Here is a 22,027-nt window from a genome sequence, read left to right as displayed (position 1 = left end):
CCCCAGCCATGGGGTGGGGGGTAGGCACGCACCTGTACAACTGTAGTGGGAGTGTCTTTGCTGTTGGTCTCTCACCCTTGTTCTCTTCATTGCTGTGGTGCTGGGCCACCTCCCGGCAGATCTCTTTGGCCAGGTGGCGAATCCCGGCGGTCTGTGCGACCAGCGGCACCTCAGTATCCTGCTGCATGAGGCCATTCAGGTTCCGCGCCAGTTGGGAGAGGTGGCGGCGTTTGGGGGCAGCAATGTGGAGCCCAGTGTCCGCAGCTGCTTCCGCTTCGTAAGTAACGTCAGTGGCGATGCATCCTTCTGCCTTTTCCCTTCCTGTGAGGGGTCCATCCAATGGGCAGGGAGGCAGTGGCAGCAGCTCTGGGAACGGCTCCGGGGGAGATCAGTGTCGGAGCTACCTCCTGTGACGTATATGCCTTTTCTGAAGTGGGTATGGTACCAGCTCAGCAGGGAGAGGGACAGAGATGCGGGGATGGAACAGGAGCCACCCCGGGTATTGGCTAGCAGAGATCTCTGCCTCGCTCCGTGCTTGGAGCCATGAAGGTGTTTCACAGCGTGATCTGCTCCTATCTCTCTCCTCTTTCCTTAGAGTAACGGGAAGCCTGTGATCGAGGTCGTCCAGTTCCTGGAATGGGCCAACCTGGAGCCACAGTCCATGGTGTGGCTGGCTGTTCTGCACAGAGTGACCATTGCTGAGCAAGTGAAGCACCAAACCAAGTGCTCTGTCTGCAAACAGTGTCCCATCAAAGGCTTCAGGTACGAAGAGCCACTGTGTGTGCAGTCCCTGCAGCCAGTTTAGGAGCAAGGGGAACTCTGCGGGAGCCAGTGATAGTGGGGTTACACTGGGATGAATCTCACCCAAGTGCTAGACAAACCCACTCCTGGCAGAGACCTCATCTCCCAGCCTCAGGGGAGAGTGGGGACCCTGCGTGGAATGGGACCTCAGCCCAGTCTCCTGGAGGCGGTCTGCTGGACCCTGGCTCAGGGTGAGTGTGACAGAAAGCTGACCCAGCTGTCAAGTTCATGACCTCTGTGAAATGACTTGATAGACGTTTATCCCCTGGATGGAGACCATCACAAAGCACCAGCTGCAGGTACTTTATGGGACCCTTAGCTGGCTACCTCAGCAGGGAGACTGAGCTGCTTTCCCATGCCAGTAGGGCAGAGGCCTGTCAGCAGATCCGAGGGAAGCTTGCGCTGCCCAGGCCATGCCTGATGTGCAGATAGCAGCCGCCAACCCAGGGCCACAGTTACACCAAACATGTTAAAATAAAAAGGGTGTGCTGGGGCCATGGGGCTGGGGTGGGTGGGGTCCCCACCCTCACCCACTCTCCCCTGAGGCTGGGAGATGAGGTCTCTGCCAGGAGCGGGTTTGTCTAGCACTTGGGCAGGCTGTGGCCATTCTGGAGGCATTACTGGTGGGCCCCCACCAGCAGGGGCAGGTCAACAGCTGGACCCTGGGCTGAAAAGGCCATTTGCCCTAAACTTGCAGTAGGTTTTAGATGTGACCTCTGACCTCCATGTCAATAATTTGGGCATTCATATCAGCAGTGCCTCAGACAGGTACTGCCACAAATATCAAATGGAGAGACCCTTTGTCCCTGCAGGAAGAGAGGGAGGGAGCTGGCTGGCTTCTGGGGACAGTGAATGGGTCAGCACCTCTGAGCCGTGCTTTAGGTTCAGTGATGTACAAGAAAAACCAGAGCTGCCGTGATCTGTGAGGAGCACACGGTGTGAGCCAGACATGCTACCGCAGAGCGGTCCCCTGCTGAGAGCCCCTGGGGGCGGGAGGCTTGGAGACAAAGCATCAAAGATTGATGCTGTCTCCCTAACTGCACTTCATCTTCCCAGGTACCGCAGCCTGAAGCAGTTCAACGTGGATATCTGTCAGACCTGCTTCCTGACCGGACGAGCCAGCAAAGGGAACAAGCTCCACTATCCCATCATGGAGTACTATACCCCGGTACGGAGCTGGGGTGCCCGCTGTCGTGCTGGGAGAGCTGAGCACTCGCTGTCTCACGTGGCTAGGGAGCCAAGGGCAGCCAGCCTAGGGTATTGCAGGAAACTCTTCATTCAGTGCTGTACCCCCCTCCTGCTGTGGGTAGCCTTGTGCAGTGCCAGAAATGGCTTAGCCGATGTTTTGTTCAGCTCTGCCTGTGCGTGACAGAAGCTGCCTACACAAGTGCATTTTGCTGATTACAAAGCTGTCACGGTAAACACAGGCTCTGCCCCTCCAGCCCGTTCATGCAAAGTGCAGAGACAGTCCCCGATACTGTGCATGTTGGCATGGCCTTGCACTGTGATATGACCAGCCACACTCCTGATTCCATGTGCAGCTGTTTGCTCGTGCTCTTCCCTGCTCGTTGCACAATTCTTGCATGCATCTTTGGCCTGTGCTCTGGAAACTCTCCCCCTCTGCCCTGTTTGAGGCTGGGCTTGAGGGATTTCTTTCCTCTGGATGTCCCCACCCCTTACTCACTAAAGCCTTGGTGTGTCTGTTTCTCTGCAGACCACCTCTAGTGAGAACATGAGAGACTTTGCTACGACTCTAAAAAACAAGTTCCGGACCAAGCAGTACTTCAGCAAGCATCCACAGAGAGGCTACCTGCCCGTCCAGTCTGTGCTGGAAGCTGACTTCAGTGAGACGTGAGTGCTACTGTGGCACCAACCAGCCCTGTCTGATACTCCTCCCCCGCCCTCCCAGATACACACTGATGGGGACCTGCCAGTTGCAGGGGAGGGGGGCAGAAATTCAAATTGAAATGATCCCACTGCAGGGATCAGAGGGTGAAGATGGTTCATGTTTCACTCTAGAGGCTGGATTGGTGTCTAGGCCTTGGAAGAAGATCTGGGATTCCCATCGCTCTCCCTTGATGGAGGGTTTGGTGGAGATGCTGCTTCCAGCTTCCTGTTTAACCTCACGGGAGTGATGCTTCTCCAAACTGTCCCTGGCACTTCTAGACCCAAATGGGACCAGGGTAGCTTCTCGTAGTCAGAGGTCAGAGTAAGGAACCACAGAGCCTCACTGACCTGTGTGTGTCTCTTCCAGACCAGCCTCCTCCCCGATGTTACCGCATGCCGATACCCACTCCCGGATCGAACACTTCGCCAGCAGGTACCACACGCCGGTGCAGGCTGCCCAATGAGGTCTCCTGTCCGCCTTGTGTGCAGCCCTCACTCTGCAATTTGCAGGGTGAAGTAACCCCAACAATCCAAGTGCCCCCACCTCCTCCACACACGCCTCTGCTGGGGCTTTCCAGGCGACACTGACTAAAATCACTTCACAGGCAGGGATCGTGGCTAAAATTGGCTCAGGTTAGTTCCAAAACATGGAGCCCTGGTCCTGGGAGGGGAAGAAGGGTAGTGACGCAGCTGCAGGGCCCCCCTTTGGAGTGGGATGCCCAGATGGGCTAATCTGGGCTGGGATGCGACCATTCTGTTTCTACGGAACCTTTATTTTCATTCATGAATTTTGTATTTAAAGAAGAGGCCTACTGAGCTACCATGCTTCCCCTAAGAGACAAGCCAGACCGCTGTCCAAGCCAGTTACACCCTCACCAACCCCCTTGGGGTTTTTGTTTCCATCCACCTGCCTCAGGTCATCCCATGGGACTTCATGGGCCCCACTGCTGTAGCTTCCCAATCCATAAAGCATTGTTCCACCCAACACCCCTGTGAGACAGGGCAGTGCTATTGTCCCCATTACCCAGGTGTGGAACTGAGCACAGAGATGAGGGCCCTGATCCACACAGGTATTTAGGCTTCAATTGCACTTAAATCAATGATTTAGAAATATAAACACCTGTGTGGATCTGGGCCTAAGTGCCTAGGGCAAGGCCACACCGGGGCTCTGTGATGAAGCTGGGAATTGACCCTGGGTCTCCCAGACCAGTGCCCTAATACTACCCCACCCTCCAGGTAGGATTGAAGTCCATATGCTACATGGAACAGCTGCTCGGTTGTGATGAGCCCTGGGTGGCCTCCACATGGAGGGCTCATCTCTCTCAGGACAATCTACCCATGTTTACAATTTTTTTCTATGAAGGACAAAAATGTTTAGAACAAAAAATAGTGACAGGGACACTGGGGGCAGAACAGCTGAGAAGACGTCCAGTCTAGTTGTCTGCAGGAGACCCCGGGAACTGTGGTGTATAGAACATACAGACACATCCACTGGTTCTCCTGGGCACGTATGAACACAGTTTTGTTTCCCCAGGCTCGCGGAGATGGAAAGCCAGAACTGTTCCTTGTTTAATGACAGCTTGTCCCCAGACGATAGCCTGTGAGTTGATGCATCTCTCTATATTTTGAATGTATTTCTCTGCAAAGCTTGCATGGGGAGATATACTGAGGCTGGCTGTCTGGGGCATGTGAGAAGCTCCTCCTCTATTATCTGTCCTGCCCTATCTGTGGTGCATAGTCACCCTCTGTACCCAGGAGTTCGATTCCCCTGTTCTAAGCAATACAGAACCAGCCTCTCTTGTACAAAAATCCCTCCGTACAGCTGTTCCTTCCACTCGCGCTCCCATCGCTAGAGTTCCCTCACCGATCTCCTCCTGGTGTTTTGTGACAGGGATGAGGATCAGTACCTGTTGCGTCACTCCAGCCCAATCACAGACAGAGAGCTGGTGTGCAGCCCAAAGGTCGAGGACAGCCTAAACACAGAGGATAAGGGGGAGCTGGAGAGAATCCTGGCCCACTTAGAGGATGAGAACAGGTATGTGTGTGGCCAAAAGCCATGGCTAGCAGGTGAGACTGGGGTTGGTTCAAAGGGGAAAGGAGCCAGAGAAACACTGTCTTAGCTGGCTCACCAAGGGCTGGACGAGCAGGCTGGAGTTCAGAGAGGAGCGATGGAAACAATTGCAGGCGCTGGGGGGAATGACTGATGGAAGGGGATGGATACAGCACAATATGTCTAGCTTGACTGAGATGTGAGAACTGTCTGCAGGTGTTGGGAGGGGACGGGACACATCACAGAGCTGCATTGTTTAGCTCCAGTAAGTATAACTTGGAGTAATGGGGTGAAGTGGAGGAAGGGGACATGTAGGCTCACTAGTAATCAAACTTCTGGAGAGCAAGTGGTATTAAAGTGGCACAGTCTCCCGTGGGAAGTGGCAGGAGCCCTGTTATCTGAGACATCTAAAGCAAGACTGGAAAATATTCTGCAGGGAGCAGCTTTGTTCTGACCTAGGTACTAGCTGAACAAGCCATTGTAGGTCTCTTCTGTCTCCCATTTCTTTGATTTATCACCATTGCTGGGCAGCTATGGCCCAAGCACTGAGGAGCCATCTGCCAGGCACAGAGCTACGTTCAGAGGGAGGCTTATTTCCCAGAGCTGAGCTGTTTGTTTCCTGCAAGTTTAGTTCATTGCTGACGTGTTTAGGAAACTGTTGGGAACTGGTACAGAACGAGGGGCAGGTATCAACTTGGTGCCAGGCAGAGAATTCAGGGGATGCTGAATCCTGAGCTCTCAGACAAACGTGGTGGTAAGGAATCAGCCCAGTGGGGCTTTCTCGGTGGCGGGTTGTCCATCCTGTGCCCACAGTTGCTGCTGGGGGCCAGTTCAGGGATTCCAGTCTTCTCCCCAGAGCTGGTGGAGTCACTGCTTGGATCCTGACTGTCCCTTCTGCAGGATCCTCCAAAGAGAGCTGAGACGTCTGAAATGGCAGCACGATGAGGCAGTGGAGTCCCCCACTGTGGCAGAAGGGTCTCCGGAATCAGCCCAAGAGCCACACAATGATGAGCTCCTGGCTGAAGCAAGGATCCTTCGGCAACACAAGAGCCGCCTGGAGACCCGAATGCAGATCCTGGAGGACCATAACAAGCAGCTGGAATCCCAGCTGCATCGCCTCAGAGAGTTGCTACTGCAGGTACCTCACAGGGATCAGATGGAGAGCATGGTGCAGAGTCCAGTATCTGAGAGGGCTTTGGTATGATGGGGTTGGGAGAGGAGCTGCAATACTGCGGGCAGGGAGGCTGATGTGGGCGGCAGGTTCTGGTAATGGATGTGCAGAAGGTTGCAGGCCAACACCAAGGAAGGAGGAACGTGGAACCAGGGAGCATCAGAAAACTTTTTTATGATGTCTCCTTTCTCTTTCCAGCCACCGACTGATTTGGACGTCAATGGCTCTGCGGCCTCTTCCTTGGCTTCCTCGCCCCATCCGTCGGAGGGAAGTCAGCCCAGGGAGAAGGAGCACAACACCCCTGAAACTGAAGCTGCAGGTGAGGCTCTGGAGTTGGATGTTAGATCTCTTGTGCCCCTTGCCAGCCCTGGTCACCTGCCTGGGGCCTCATCCCCATTCCCTGTGACATGCCAAGATATGGGTGGGCCATTGTGCTACAAGAAAGGCCCATTCATCTGCTGATCAGAGTGGAGAGCTGGAGTGTCCAGTCGCTCTGCTGTCACCAGCCCGTCACCTTTCTGGTCTGCCCTGCTATGAAACACAGATCTTCACTTTCTAGGTTCTCCAGCCCTCTGCTTTATGAGCAGCCGTGCACTGCCTAGCCCCATGAACAGGGCATCTGTCTGCAGTGCTGCCAGTCCCTAACCTGTCTCCTGATCACACTGTCCTGCCTTGTGGATCTAGCCTACCTGGTATCCGTAAGGAGTTAAATCTCTGAAAAATGCCTATAATCGCAGCTTTGCTTTTTCTCTACCCCTCCCCAGATGAGGTGGAGACGAGGGCACGGGATGTCAGTCTGTGTTTGGAGGACATCATGGAGAAACTGAGGAGTGCCTTCCCCAACTCCCAAGGTACTGGAGTGAAATCCCCTTCACTGGTTTCTTACTGCTCTCTAAAATGAGTGTCTTACTTGGCTCAAATGAAGCCCTAGCCCTCGTTCAGCCAATCCTGCAACAATTGGCTCCCAGCAGTCACGCACTGCCAAAGAGCTGCTTGGACTTGTGGTGGCATAGATTTCAGGGAGGAGGAGAAGGAATTCCCCCTAACTGTGGAAAAGCTCTGCAACTGCTAAGAACTGTAGCCTTTGGCTCAGGAGAGTGCAACTAGACATAGGGGCAGCCTTCTGCCCTGGAGAGAGACATCAGTCACGGGAGCCCTGTGCTCCAGATGGTTTCCACTGCTGCTGAAAAGGAACATACCTGACTCCATCAGGTTCCTGGTATCGCTAAATCTGATCACCTTGAACCAACTCCCCTCTCTCCATCCCAGCCTGGAGCCACTACCCATCACCCTAATGAGGCGGCAAAGACCAGACCCCTTCACATATCTGAAGAAATCACTCATGTCCTCCTAGATACTCAGAAAAAGCCGATTCTCAGCGGGGAATGTTTAGTAGCTGGTGTTACTCTGAATGGCCCACTCTCTTCTCACAACACCGGCATGGTCTTTGGATAGGGCTTGGGATTTAGCACCTCTAACACTGGGCTATTGCTTGAGCAATGCCTCTTTAATAGCTACTGGACATGGCTGCTCTTTTAATCTTGTGTTATAGCTCCATAATCCTTCATGTGAACCTCCTTTCCTGCTCCAGTACAACAGACCAGGGGTTCCTGTGTGTGTGCTGGGGAGAACTTTCTGGCGAATCTCCGTCCACTCAGTTTATTGATGTGATGGTTCTAACCAAGGTGGCTTCCAAATTCCATCTCATGTGACCTCTTGACTTTTCTTTCAGGTGTGACCTCCCGTATCTAACACCTCCTGCGGGTAAGAGGCTTTGTCTAACCAGCTTCTTGGTTGCTTTCCTCCCCCACCTCTCACCCTCTTACTCTTCCTGGGATGGGCTTCCCTCAGACCCTCTTGGGGGCACTCCAGTGAATGGCCTCCATGAAGTCCACCAACGTCAGAAGATCTCAGGGGAACGGCTACTGGCCACATGGGAATGTGACTGCAGGATCTGTGGAGTGCTGGCTGGAGCCATCCTGAATGACCAGCCAGTTCTGACCAAGTGTTCTGGGGTCTGGTTTTAAGGAACTCTATAAAGCATTCAAAAGAAACCCAGGAACTGAAACCCTGAGATGGTACTGAACATGAAACACAGGCAGAGACTTCCCCCTCCCTCGCTGGTCACAAACTGTCGCCCTCCTTATAAGGAAAGGTAAGGTAAGGAAATCGCCTACAGGGGATGGCAGAGCCCTGCCCAGCCTTGACTCACTTCAGCTGTGTGGGCTGCTTCTGCTCCCAGACAGTCTCCTGCTGGACACCAGGCAGCCTAATGCTCCCGCAGCAACTGGACAGTAAACAGCCTCCGAGTATCTATTTTAATACCTTTTTTGTTAACTGCCAAAGGCTGTGAATCTGACTAACTGAACTCTGTCAATTGCCTGGTACCCCGGGATCTCCAGGTCCAGGCTGGGGGTGCTTGCCTAGTGGGAACAGTGCAGGGAGGGCGAAAGGGGGAAGGGAGGAGTTAATAAAACAGCTTCAGCCCAGCTAGTAGCCTTATCTGGAGAGGAGCTTTATAACAGAGAGCCTTAGCATTTAATTTACCATATATATATATATAAATATATATATATAAAAATGTACTTAAATACTATCGTGGACTCACTCACGCATTAAATTCTAATACCTTGTTCAGTGATAATTTCCGCCTCACTCATTGGGTCTATTCGAGCATCTGCTTTTGAGAGGACAGTACCTTCTGTGCTATCATTTACTCTTACAACTCCCCATCAGAGGCATGGTTTGTGCTGCCCCTGGCCTAGAAACTCCCCCTAGGTGATCTCAGTGCAGTGGGATTGACTAGTGGCACTAGGATGCGAATCCAGGGTTCATTTCCCTTCCGAGCTGTCTGTCACTATAACACCGGAGTCAGGGCTGGAACAACCTCCCCTCCCATAGTTATAATAAGGGGCCCCAGCTCCTCCCAGGATGGAAAATTAAACTAAATAAAACAGGTGGCCCCGATCTATCAGCTGAATCCCGACACATTGGCAATGGGGGTTATCCCAGCAACAAAGACGTGTGTCTAGTGGGTTCTTCGTATTCATCTCTCCTGAGGCCGTTAGAGACTTTAGCTCTGGTCCCCTGGCTGCTCACCGACTTTGTTATGCCCATTTGGCAATTCCATCCCATGCGGCAGGCTCTCCTCCATTTCATAGAATCATAGAATATCAGGGTTGGAAGGGATCTCAGGAGGTCATCTAGTCCAACCCCCTGCTCAAAGTAGGACCGATCCCCAATTAAATCATCTCAGCCAGGGCTTTGTCAAGCCTGACCTTAAAAACTTCTAAGGAAGGAGATTCCACCACCTCCCTAGGTAACGCATTCCAGTGTTTTACCATTTCTACATCTGGTAGGTAAATGTGCTCCTTTTCTTCTAGGGTGTTGCAAGAGAAATGGGCAGGCTCACATCTCTTGGTGACACTTAGCCATTGTGATGTATCAGGACATGATGTTGTGAGGCAGTGGCACTGGCCAGAGCCATATCAGGAAGGAGATGGAGCTGTGCTCTGGTGAGCTCCATCATGCTTCTAAAAATCTCTCCCTCTTCATCTGGAGCTAGGGCCCCTAGACCATTTGCTGCATCCCAGGAAGCTGTTTGGTTTGGGAGCCCAGAGGGTACAACTGGGGTCTCTCCTTAAATGAGGGAACTGTTTGGCACGGGGTGTGTGTGTGTGTGTGTGTACAAAACTTGTGTTGCAAGCATGCAGGATTGTGTTGTGTCTTGTAGCACAGCAACGTGTTCTCTGGAACACTTGGATCTGGAAGGCTCCAGAAAGTTGTCTGTCTGGGACAAAGTGTTATGGTTGAGAAGACTGCAGAGCTGGGGGGCTGCAACATGTTCTCCAGTGGGGAAAGGTACCCTGGGAATGGGGTGGAATGTTCTATCTTGGCGGGGAGGGGCTGTGAGGTGCAAGGCAATAAGGTTGCAGTGTAGTAGAGGCATAATAGGAAGTTTTATGAAGAACAGCGTGGAATGTCATATGCAGACTGTGTGTGTTAGGGTTGCTACATTCTCCAAAGCTGATGACATTAGGCATATTATATGGGGAGCTCATCACAGAACTCCAGAGTCAAAATAACCTGTGTTGTGGGGATCTGACTGCTGCAGCTGTGCATTGGAAAAGTTCTGGTTTGCTTTGCTGTTTGCTCTTGTGTATTGAAGGTGCTGAGAAGACTGTGGTGTTAGGACTGCAGTAGCGTATTGTGGCCTGGTAGGGTGGCTGCAGTGGGGTGGGTATAAGGCGCTTAAGAGTGCTGTGTTAGGTTTGAGGGAGTGCTCTGGTGTCTTGGAGGTTCTGTGTGATACTGACTTTGTGGTGGTATATTGTGTAATGTTGTAGATCTTGTTTGGTGCAGCATGTTGTGGATTATGAGGCTTGCTGTAGTACACTGTACATTGTGCATAGGAGTTCCTGTGATCAGTGATGTTGTGTAGTAAAAGGTCCTGTGGATTTTGGTGTCTCTTCATAGCCCAGTGAATTGCTGTCCTGTGAGGTATATTGGAAGCACTGTAGATTGCTAGGATTGCTATAGCATGCTGTTTACTGGAGGCGCTGTGGATTGCGGTATTAAGCTTACTGTAGCAGGTAGGGCAGTAGGGTTAATGTGTATTGAGTGGCCAAATGTGGGGACTTGTCCTGTGTGAGGGCAGCGGATTGTGTGGGAGGAGCAACACAATGTTCTCTCAGTGCTGCCGCGATGGAAATTGCTGTGGCCCATTCTCTGCCAGGAATGTCATCAGTGGAGCCACTCATGAGTGGGGATTGACCAGTCTAGTGGAGGAGCATGTGTCTCTGCAGGTTCTGCGTTTGGGACCAGTGCAGAAGGCTCAGGCTGGGTGATGCTGCCGGAAGCTGGGGAGAGCTCTCACGGATGGGACCGCCTGAGACACAGACCCTGACAAAGTGAGAGCACCCTCTGTAGTTGCTGTTCCCCAGAGGAATTGCTGCTGGCTTTGCCCTTGGGAATCTCACCAGCCCACATCAGGCTCCATGCTGGTCCCCCTGGCTCCAGTCCATCAGGGAGGAGCGGCTTTGGATTCATCCAGACCAAACTGTTGCACTTCTCCTTCTAGGTAGAGGCTAGGAGAAAAGTAGAGGAAACCGCAATTGCACCCTCTCTAGCCTAGTCAGGCCCTAAGTGAGAGGAGCAAGTCAGACAGGTGGTGTTCACCTCATCTGCTTTACCACCATGCTTCACAGGCACAAACAACTTAGCCCTAGTGCTAGGAGAGCCGGGAAAGGTTTGTTCCTACCATGGCCTGTGGCTTCCAAGGCTGCCTGCCACATGGAGACCCAGGCGGAGGGCCCTGTTGCAGTGATGATTGGAACCACCCGTTACCAGCTGTGGGATGGGGCAGGAGATGGCTCCCTCTGCTAGCAAACTGGAGAAGGGCTAGCAGGGATATCGTTTTGCCTGTGGAAGGGTGAGACTGGGAAGTGGCTAAGAATGAGAGAGAGAGGCAAGATTCGGGCAAAGGCACCTCTAAAAGCATGTTCAGGAGTTGTTGCTTTTCCCTGCATGAAATCTCCCTTCTGGGGAGCAGAGGCCAGGGCCTGCTCATCTCCCCAACTGGTTTAGAGCGGTGGCCGGCATGATCAGTGACAGAGTTTAAGGCCAGAAGGGACCACTACCTCCTGTTTATCACAAGCCACCAACACCCCAGGCCCCGCATACAAAACCCAGCAACTGGAATTAGGCCAAGTATCACAGGACACTAAACTATGACATGCCACAGGCAGAGGACAGAAGGACTGAGGTGCACCAGTGCCCGAGGCCCCTGCACTGTCAGGGAAATGATTAAACGAGACCCCCAGATAATCCTGGCAAGTGACCCATGCCCTCATGCTACAGGGGAAGATGGAAACACCCCAAAGGCACTGCCCATCTGAGCACCTGGGTTAGTGTCTTAGTGTTCCATCTGAACACAAAACGATTGATAGTTATTGACAGTGCAATAAGCCCAGAGAGTGGGACCCCCTGCAGCTGAAGGGTCCCACTGCTTTACTAGACCCTCAACCCTGGGTGCTCCTTGGTGTCCCCTGTGCTCTGCCCTCCTTGAATACAAGTGTTCCTGGACATTCCCCAGTCTCAGACCTATCTACAGCATTCTCCCTCTTCCCCTGCCCAGGCTTGGCTCCCCATCTCATGATGGCTCTGCGGCACTCCAGAGCTTTCTTTGCTATGAGTGCTAATCTAGGCCCTGATTAAAACCACCTGATACACTAATGTAATTAGTGGGGTTTTTAGCTATAAAATGACAGGTCTCCATTTTCTCTTGTACCTCCTCTGAGCTCCTTCCCTTAATCACTGAGGCCTAGATCCTCAAAGGTATTTGGGCACCTAATTCCCATGTGTTAGGTGTCTAAATACCTTTGAGGCTCAGACCTGATTGCTTTGCCCTCTTTCGCTTTGGAAAGGGCAGCTGTAGAGAATCAGATCTCTCCCTGAGCTAGCTCTGCACTGTAAGTAAATATACAGCCAAGGCCAACCGGCCGAACCTCTAGGACATTTTCTTTATAAGCTAAGATTGTATTGTGCATAAGTGAGTTCAGGATTTCTGTTAAAGCTGGGAAGGGAACAAACTAGTTAACTCTGGGTACTGTTTGCTGTGGTGCTGTCCTCACTGGCTTCTCTCTATTTCTGCTTTAGAAAAAGAGAATAAATTTGTATTTATATTGATACTTTGGCTGGTGCTTTGGCCTTGTTATTTCTGTTGTTTTCCCCCCCTCTCTCCCTGGGAAGCTGCCATTCTGGGCTTCCCTGTCTGCATCCCACTACTAAGTGCCAGAGTATGGAAAGCAACTTCCCTTGGAACTGGAGTATGTTACTGCACAATCATCCATCCCCTCTTTTCTCTGCTTCCTTTATTGCAAGAACCTGGCACAGGATGCTCGGATGAGTGACCCACTACTCAGATTCTTGTGGGTTGCTATGGTCCTACTCTAGACCAAATTTGCTTAGCTTACAAGTGGTGGTTTTCCTCTCTGCCAGTGCCACAAACTCACCCTGGGATCTGGAAGCAGAGCTCGCTTCTTTGGCTCATGCATCATTGCCAGGACTAATGGCTCAGCAATGGGAACTTCATTAACAATTCTGTATATGAAATGAGGCCAGACCAGAATCCAGCTCCCTCTCCCAGGGCACTGCTGGCTCTGCAGGTGTGAATGTTTGTCATTAGCAGCAAGTAGTTAAGAGTCTGGATACACAAAGGGGCCACTACATAAAGGAGGTGCCTGTTTTTCCAGGCTCTTCTCTGATTATAGCTCAACTCTGTTCATGCATCCGCTGAAGTGAGCTGTAGCTCACAAAAGCTTGTGCTCAAATAAATTTGTTAGTCTCTAAGGTGCCACAGGTCCTCCTTTTCTTTTTGCGGATACAGACTAACACGGCTGCTACTCTGAAATCTGTTGACAAAATCTGCTCAATTTTTAAAAATAGCTAAAACCCAGGGCTCTAGTTGTAAAGTCCCATGTTCCTAGCTTAGACGATTTTTCTTTGCCTGTTGTGTGGAAGAACCTTACAAACAGGAGATCCCAAGTGCACGAGACAGGAAACCCTGGAAAGAGATTTCTCCTCCTCCTGCCGAACCCTCTCTGTCTCCCCACTCCAAAACACACTTTGGGCACTAGTGACTCCAGGATGGTATTTGTTTTACCTAGCCTTCTACTCTTTCAGCCAGGAAAGTGGCTTTTCAGTTGCCTTTAGCCTAACAGGTCCAGGCATATTGTCCTGAGAATCTCAACGTTCTTTACAAGCACTCCTGATTATGCCTAACCACCCCAAATGAGGGAATTAAGGCATAGATGAGCTGAAGGGCTTGCCCAAGGTCAGAGGCTGACAGAACTCCTGGATTCTAGTCCTAGCGCTAACTCCCACCCTATCCCTCCGTCCCTCCCTTTTAATTTAGAAGGGGCAGAAGCCAGGTCTCTGCTACTAATGGTGGAACAGCATGAGCTCTCAGTAGGCCTGGTTGTAGTTCTATAGGGGCCTCCCCTGTTCCCTTCCCCAAGCCTCCTCCCATGGTCAGTTCAGTCACAGCATTTGGGAGCCCCCTCCCACCATATGAAAAAGGGGGAGCTGAACTGGGTCCTGACCTGCTGGTGCTGAACTCCAGTGCAGACAGAGCTCTGGGCAGATCAGAGGCCTATAGACACTAATAACTTCCCCATCCTGCTTCCCACTCTGAATCCAGCCTTTGGTCCCATGGATTACACCAGTAAATGGGGATAATTTCCCCCCTTCTTGCCTGCTGCTCCCTATACACCCCTCCCCCACAACTCTGCCCTAAAGGCAAAGTGAAAACAGTGAGTTCCACCCCTTTCAGACAGGTTTCAGGGTGGTAGCTGTGTTAGTCTGTATCAGCAAAAAGAATGAGGAGTCCTTGTGGCACCTTAGAGACTAACACATTTATCTGAGCACAAGCTTTGGTGGGCTAAAACCCACTTCATCGGATGCATGCAGTGGAAAATACAGTAGGAAGACACACACACACAAAAAATGAAACAATGGGTATTGCCATACCAACTATAACGAGAGTGATCAGTCAAGAATTATAACATTCAAAAACCAGTCGGAGAACACTTCAATCGCCCTGGTCACTCGGTTACAGACCTAAAAGTCACAATAATACAACAAAAAAACTTCAAAAACAGACTCCAGTGAGAAACTACTGAATTGGAATTAATTTGCAAACTGGACACCATTAAATTAGGCTTGAATAAAGACTGGGAGTGGATGGGTCATTACACAAAGTAAAACTATTTCCCCATGCTTATTCCCCCCCCCCCACTGTTACTCAAACCTTCTTCTCAACTATTGGAAATGGGCCATCCTGATTATCACTACAAAAGGTTTTTTTTCTCCTGCTGATAATAGCTCACCTTAACTGATCACTCTTGTTATAGTTGGTATGGCAACCCATATTTTTGTGTGTGTATGTCTTCCTACTGTATTTTCCACTGCATGAATCTGATGAAGTGGGTTTTAGCCCACAAAAGCTTATGCTCAAATAAATGTGTTAGTCTTTAAGGTGCCACAAGTCCTCCTGTTCTTTTTTCCCTTTCAGACAGTGAGCTCTGGGGGGCAGATGGCCTTGCTCCTGGGAGCTCAGATAGGGCTGTCTGTGTTTTAATAAATAACCCCCTCCTGGGGCTGGTTGGGAGGCTGGGACAAAGGGGAGATCCATGCAGGGAAAGTAAAGCTTTTCAGGGGCCAGCAGTGTTCTTGGTCTCCGGGGCAGCCTAGGAGCCTGCTGGCTCAGAGACACCAATCGTAGCCGGGAAAGAATCCTGCCAGAGCCTTGCCAGGAACACACTTTATTTCTCAGGGAGCAAGCTCAGCAGCAGGAAGCATTACAGGGGTTAGCACTGCTGACTCAGCACAGGGTGAGCACAGGCTCGAACACCAAGCAGAGGGCAGGCTGGGAGAGCAGGTGCATGAGGCATTGGGCCGATTCATGAAGCAGCAGGTCGAAGATGAAGTTGGCAGCCTTGGCTCCTGCACTTTTGATTGAGGTTACGTGGTCAGATCCCGGTTTCATTGGTGGCTCAGCAGTGACAGGGTTTGGGAGGAAGCCTGCCCCGTATAGATAGCAAAGAGCTCCAGCCAACGCCCAGTCACCTTTCACTGAGCCAGGGATCTTCGTTCAGGCCAGAGTCTAACTACTCACAGAGCAGCCCAGCTGGACCTGCTAGTCCCCCACATCTCAGCCTGGCCCTGGGCCCCCTGTATAGCACTTCCCTCCCTGGGCTCTCTGCGGTCCTGCACTACACTGATAGTGGCTGGGACCCTTTGCCCACCTCTCTTTGCCTGCCTAGGCAGCCCTTGTGAGCAGCAGCATTGTCCCTCAGCGCTGACCTCCCTCCAGTGTGTTAGCAAGGAAGCAACTTGTACTTCTCAACATTCATCTCAAAGCAGCCTGCTGTTCTCTGCCCCAGGCCCAACCCCTTCCCGCGAGCTCTACCCTGCTGCTTTCGTGCTGGAGCATCCTTCTGCTCTCCCTCCCCGTTCTTCATCTGCCTCTGAGCTCCTTTCTCTGGCTCCTGCCCCATGACTCTCCCTGGCATTCTCTTCTCCAAGGCCTCTCTCTAGTGGTCCCTTCTGACCTTGAATGCTATGAGACCCTGCCACACAATCACCTGGGCTTGTTCTTTCCGTCTCTGCTCTGGAAAATCCTTCTCCAAGGCCTGTCTCCTCTGTCCCCAAGTTTCCTTGGCCTCTCCCTGCTCCATCAACTCCAGAATTCCCTTGGTCTGTTCCTTCCCCTGGCTCTTCCCTCTCTGCTTCTATGTTCCCTTCTCCCGATCCTGTCTCCTCCATCCCACCATCGACCCCAGAATTCCCTTGGTCTGTTCCTTCCCCTGGCTCTTCCCTCTCTGCTTCTATGTTCCCTTCTCCCGATCCTGTCTCCTCCATCCCGCCATCGACCCTAGAATTCCTTTGGTCTGTTCCTTCCCCTGGCTCTTCCCTCTCTGCTTCTATGTTCCCTTCTCCCGATCCTGTCTCCTCCATCCCGCCATCGACCCTAGAATTCCTTTGGTCTGTTCCTTCCCCTGGCTCTTCCCTCTCTGCTTCTATGTTCCCTTCTCCCGATCCTGTCTCCTCCATCCCGCCATCGACCCCAGAATTCCCTTGGTCTGGTCCTTTCCCTGGCTCTTCCCTCTCTGCTCTGGCACTCTCTTCCCCAAGTCCTGTCTCTGCCCCAGACTCTCCCAGGCCTTGTTCCCTCTTTGCCTGTGTGTTCTCTTCTCCAAGTCCTGTCTCTCTGGTACCCGCCTCTGCTCCAGAAATCCCTTGGTCTTGTTCTTCCTCCTTGGCTGTGGAGCTCTCTGTTCTCAGTCCTGTCTCCTCTCTACCTTCCCCAGAATCTCCTTCCTCCTGCCTGCCAACTCCAGCATTCCCGTCTCCTCCCCACTGCCCCTTCCCTTCTGTTGCCCCTTTGAGCTGAGGCTGCTGGAAGAGGCCCTGGTATCTCTGCCGGTCTTCCACACGTTTTTCTCTCATCCTCTCTCCCAACAGCCTCAGCTCTTTCTTCACAGCTGCTGCCAGTGACGGGTCCAGTTGAGTCACCCTCAGGAAGTCTTCTCGCGCCGCCTCCTCATTCCAGACAGCGGCATGGGCCTTTGCGCGCTTGAAGTAAGCCTTCACGTTCTCTGTCAAGTGCAGAGAAGCATGGGGTTATTTCCTTTCCTCTCTCACCCTACTCGGCCATCACGTGCCACTGTCCTGCCTGCAGAAGAGGGCCACAGGAGCCGCCTGCTGCAGGTGCTGTACCAGAGCAAAGATCTAGGCCCCGCTCCCTCCTACAGCAATCACAGCAGGGCATTGTAGTACTACACCGCTCTACAGCTTGGCTCCCATTGAATTCACTGCCACGCAGTAGGATTCCAATGTAGGAACTGCCAGAGCACCCATTTAGTCCTGTGTCAGTGTCTGGCCAGTACGGCTGCTTCCCAGGAAGGTGCAAGAAAGCTCGGAGGGGACAAGTAAAGCATAGCTTGCCCACTGGGGGGCGTTTCTTAGTAGCCCCTCTCAACCGCCTGTTTGCTCATGGCCTGAAGCGTGAAGGTTTCATAGCCTAACTGGAGATGTTCTCATCGTCCAAGTCTGGCTTCTGTAATCTTACTAAGCTCTGGGCCTGCGGATCTAGTGGCAGTGAGTGGCACAGGATGTTATACCTGGTGTGACAATATTCCCTTTCCAGGACAGAGTTCTCACAAGGGGAAAGCAGCAGATGAGAGAGATTGGAAAACACCCAGTGACCAACCCAAACTCTCAGTCAGAGTGAAGGCTACCAGCCTATTCCTGAATCTGCCACTCTGCACTAGCATGTCCGCTTGCATCACTGACTCTGCCTTCTATGGACCAAGTTCAAGCTGTGCTCCAGCTGGGTTTGAATTCCATGGAAAGCAATACTCCTCCAGTTAGCAGGTCCGCCCCTGAAACGCTTTCTGGACGTAAATGTAAGTGCTGGAGGAAGGGAGCAGAAGCCATCGAAGGGAGCAGCTGAAAACAAACTCTCAGGGGCCTGGCAGCAGGGAGGAAGCCCCTAGGGGCCTGGCAGCAGGGAGGAAGCCCCTGCGTGACAGGAGCGCTGGGTGCAGAGTCTCATGAGAACAAGAGCCCCTCTCTGGGAGCCTAGTGGAAGGTTGGACAGGCCAGTGGAGTGATTACCATTGTTCTTCTGGAGGAGGTCGGTGGTGTGCTCTAAGACCTCATAGTACTCCCCCAGCTCCAGCTGACACTGGCAGTAATTCAGCACCAGGGGCGTGATGAGTTTCTCCAGGCTCAACCAGTCTTCAGCCCAGGGCTTCTCCTGTTCACAAAACCAGCAACGTGCAGCGTGAAAACACTAGACCCCTCTGCCTGGGCAGAGAACTCTCAAAGGGACAGAGTGCCTGTAGCCAGGAAAGAGACAGAGTGCATCCTGTGGGGGCTTTGCAGGCAAGCTGTGGTAAATGGAGGGCAGTAGCTACCCTTGAAGTGAAACAGTCAGCATGGAGCGTGCTTGCTGGGAGCACCCCAGTGCATGCATGACCTTCAGCCATCTGGCTGAGTATGCTGTTCAAAGAGCCGCTGTTGGAGCTCTCTGGCTCCCCTCCTTGCTGGAGGCCACAGCCCAGAAGTGGCCTTTCTCAGCTACTTGCTTTCATTTAGTTTGCAGGACTTTGTACCCTGAAAACATCACCGCGAAGGCCTAGGAGTGCAGGTTCTCCCAGCCGCAGGGATCCTCGGTGTGAGCACAGCGACAGGCAGGTGTGACTGTTGTCTTAGGAATCATATTGGCTGCTGATGGGGGGCACTGCAGCCAGCTCACTGCTGCATGCTGGGCCTGTGCAGACGGTACGGGCTCAGCAGAGGAGGGAAGTGGTGCTAGGCATGACGTAACAGTGCTGTGGGGTTGGGCACAAGAAGCCAGAGCAGGAGGTGGCCGTCCCTGCTCCAGCTGAGTGCTGACCCGCCGCCCAACCCAGCCCTCCCCCCACCCCATTTGGGGTGGCTCTCACCTTGGCCTGGAGGTTCCGCAGGCAGATGACTGCTTCCTGATACTTCACCGCTGCTTCCTGGTACCTCTTGAGCAGGACCAGCCGGTTGCCCTCACTGTGCAACACGGGCACCGCCGACAGCTTCTCCTCTTTGTTCATGGCCCAGGTGTCCCGTTTATAGGACGAGGGATCATCCACCTGGTGTGTGTGGGCAGGGAACAGACCTTCACACTGCTGGCCATATACGCTCCTCAGTCCACACCCAGGAGAGCTGGGCCCAGGGCTCCCCCTGCCCCAGAGGGACTACCAGCCCGAGCTGGGCCCAGGGCTCCCCCTGCCCCAGAGGGACTACCAGCCCAGGCTGTGCCACGCTGAGCATTGCCACTTAGAACAGGTTGCTGTGGTCTGTCCTGACTCTGCTCTCGTTCACCCCAATTGCCTTTCCTCCCCCGGCCCAGGCCTTACTTTGAAAAGCTCCATGATGAAGATGAGAGGCTGGGGGGCCCTCTGCAGCTCATCCAGGTCTGCATACCCCGTGCTGTGGTAGTCGAACATGTTCCCCATCCCACAGCGGTGCTTCTGCCCCTCCAAGGGGTCCTTGCCCTCTGCAATCCTCCTCATGCCCTTGGAGACCAGCGCATACATACCTGTGTGCTGAAATATGGGGGGGGAAGAAGGGAAAGCGCCTTGGTTCAAGCATATGTACAAAACATTCCCCCTAGCCTGGAGGCCAGTGAGAGCAGATGCGGTGAGATGGTAATAGGAGGCACTTGCTCTCAGCAGGGAGGAAGTGGGGTTAAACCCCCTGCTTAAGGGCTGGGGCCTGGAATCTGGGTTAGGTATTCAGATGGCAGGGCCAGGAATACTGTAAAAGCAGCCGCCTGCTACAGCAGAAATAAATGGCTCCTCTCCCTACAGGGCTGAGCTGGGGCTTTTCAGTCTGTCCTAGAGTTAGAACCTGCACCCACCAAACCTCAGGAATAAAAGGACTTGGTGAGGGAGGACATGCTGCTGGACTGAGCAGCCCAGTGCTCCAGCTCCTAGTGGGGGCAGGACGTGTGTGTATGCCAGTGCCCGAGCGATCCTGCCCAGAATGTACCTGTGGGCTGTGCACACGTCTAAGTGTTGGTACCTGTGTATGTTTTGGTGTCAACGCGTTGAGCATGCACAATGTGTGTGTGTGTATCTATCAGTGTCTGAAATCTAGGTGTTCCCAGCCAGAGGGGGTGTCACTCACAACAGCATCACACCAGAACTCTGCCACTTCTCCGATCCTCATGGAGGTTAGCAAGGTCTCCCACACCTCAATTTTGAACAGCTTCCCCACGATGATCTCCATGGGGATGCCAGCCTGCCGACTGTCGTCTATCACCGTGCGCTCAAAGTCATCTTTTAGCGTCTGAAAGTGGAACGTGAGCTGCACCAAAGAGACAAGTGCAGAGTGGGTCAGCTGCAAACGTGACAGTGTGGGATCAGGTCACTGGAGTAGTAAGTAGCCTTCTCTCCCTCCCCTCTCCACCCTGGATCTTGGCTCCATCCCACCCTTGGGTCACTGAGAAGGGGTGACCATGACCCCAGCTTAGTGTTAGTTCACTCAGCTGCTCTCATGGGGTGAAGGGATAGGCCTCAGAGGCACTCCACCATCTGCTGTTTATTCATATTATATACAGCTGCTCTCTGCCAATACCCCTTTCTAACCCTACTCAGATAGGGCTCCAGTAGAGTGAACTTCCTCACAGCAGTGCCCTGCAAATATAGCATGCAAACTTCATAGCAGGGTTATTGCAAGCAAACCACAAAGAAACCCTTAGGTCCCACTGCTAGAGGCTTAGAACGCTGGCTATATGTACACACACACACATGGCACCACATTATTCCCATTATCTGCTCCCTACATATATCCCTTAGCTGTGGATGTCACTGGCAAGCACCTTCGTTTTTTCTGTCTGCTGTGCTAATGTGGCTCTAGGAGCCTGAGCTGGATTACAATGTACAAAGCTGTCGGCTGGATTCCGGTGGCAGAACCTATTAGTGCTGTTGATGAAGGAGGCAGACAGAACACAGCTGGAATCTCAACGCCTGCAGCTCTGGCAGTTAAAAAAACCTGCCACCAGGTAAAGTCAGCTAATTTGATCTGGAGTCAATGAGAAAAGAAATCAGCTGTTTTTATTTTTAGAGTCACTTCTGACTATGGGTGCTTTTAAAGGAGACACACATGCACAGAGGATTTCAGTAATAAGGGCTCTGAATCACCATCTACAGCCGGAGAGCCTGGGAGGCAGCTGCTGGGGAACTCAATACTGGCTGTCATTCGAGGGCATGGGCTAACATCTGACGTGCTCTATCCCTGCTCAGCCAGTTTGAGATGCTTGTTGAGAGTAGTTACCTTGCTCCCATCTTTGAATTGCGGCAGCTCCCCACGGCCTCCGTGTAAAATCTTTTTCTTGACTCCTTCCACGTTAAGCAGGTACATTTCATCCATGCTGAAGCTGTTGGTAGATCTCCCTCCTCCCCTCTTCGGTTGCTGGTCACACCCACTGTTGTTCTCTCTCTTCCTGGACCTGAGTGTTTCTTCGTTTCTTGTCCGTTGGGATGAGTTTTCTTCCTCCTGTGGCTCATCTAACAGTCTTTAGCTACTGCATCCTGACTTAAAGCTGCCCACCCTGAATGAGGCGGAGACTGCACTGTCCCCTGAAGCCTTTTCTCCCTGGACTTCCCCTCGGTGGAGTTCTGCCCTTCAGGAGCAGAGAGAACTGAGCTGTACGGTAACCACCTTAAGGAGCCAGAGTGGCCCTGTTGTCTGCTATACTTCCTTACCCCTCTGTCTTCCCCTGTGGTACAGAAGACACTCCCACCCAACACTCTGTGGTGCATTCTGACAACTGCTGACTGGACTGCCTTTCTAATCCCCTGCCAGGTTAATCTAGGATTGGTCTCCCTAATCTACCAGGGATTAGAGAAAGCTCCCACCTCACAAGGGCTCTACCCAGTATGGGGTGGGAATCCCCCATACTGACAGCACAGTAGCAGCTTCCCACTTTTCCCTTGGGAGGGTCCCTCTTGTACCTAGCTCCCTCTCTGAGTGAGAAGGCAAGGCTGCTGCAGTACCCCACGACATTTACATTG

General features: G+C 52.5%; 2 protein-coding genes across 3 annotated transcripts in view; one reads left to right on the top strand and one right to left on the bottom strand.

Annotated features, from left to right (window-relative positions):
• Window positions 1–12,538, top strand: part of DRP2 (dystrophin related protein 2) — a gene marked incomplete at its 3' end in the record, with an annotated part of 47,920 nt that extends 35,382 nt beyond the window's left edge. Inside the window, exons 14-24 of one of the 2 annotated variants that reach the window (XM_084639243.1) lie at window positions 120–277; window positions 596–762; window positions 1,858–1,969; window positions 2,516–2,652; window positions 3,056–3,121; window positions 4,223–4,288; window positions 4,580–4,723; window positions 5,639–5,876; window positions 6,108–6,228; window positions 6,674–6,760; window positions 7,642–12,538. In XM_084639243.1, the coding sequence (XP_084495369.1) occupies window positions 120–277; window positions 596–762; window positions 1,858–1,969; window positions 2,516–2,652; window positions 3,056–3,121; window positions 4,223–4,288; window positions 4,580–4,723; window positions 5,639–5,876; window positions 6,108–6,228; window positions 6,674–6,760; window positions 7,642–7,661 (1,316 nt within the window). Of the gene's footprint in view, window positions 1–119; window positions 278–595; window positions 763–1,857; window positions 1,970–2,515; window positions 2,653–3,055; window positions 3,122–4,222; window positions 4,289–4,579; window positions 4,724–5,638; window positions 5,877–6,107; window positions 6,229–6,673; window positions 6,811–7,641 lie in introns of those variants that run through there. The other variant, XM_084639242.1, reaches the window with a different exon arrangement.
• Window positions 12,539–15,260: 2,722 nt separating this feature from the next.
• On the bottom strand, window positions 15,261–21,937 carry LOC311526772 (aryl-hydrocarbon-interacting protein-like 1). The gene is made up of 6 exons (XM_084640153.1): window positions 21,288–21,937; window positions 20,139–20,318; window positions 19,367–19,555; window positions 18,923–19,099; window positions 18,090–18,231; window positions 15,261–17,068 (listed from the first exon to the last, which is right to left on the bottom strand). Exons 1-6 carry the CDS (start codon window positions 21,381–21,383, stop codon window positions 15,876–15,878), a joined length of 1,977 nt encoding a protein of 658 aa, XP_084496279.1. The 5' UTR covers window positions 21,384–21,937; the 3' UTR covers window positions 15,261–15,875.
• Window positions 21,938–22,027: the final 90 nt, after the last annotated feature.

The sequence above is a fragment of the Lepidochelys olivacea genome, assembly GCF_965140295.1.
Source record: "Lepidochelys olivacea isolate rLepOli2 genome assembly, chromosome: 9".
Lineage (NCBI taxonomy): Eukaryota > Metazoa > Chordata > Testudines > Cheloniidae > Lepidochelys > Lepidochelys olivacea.
Note: the sequence above shows the minus strand (reverse complement) of the source record. Positions and strands in the feature narration are given on the sequence as shown.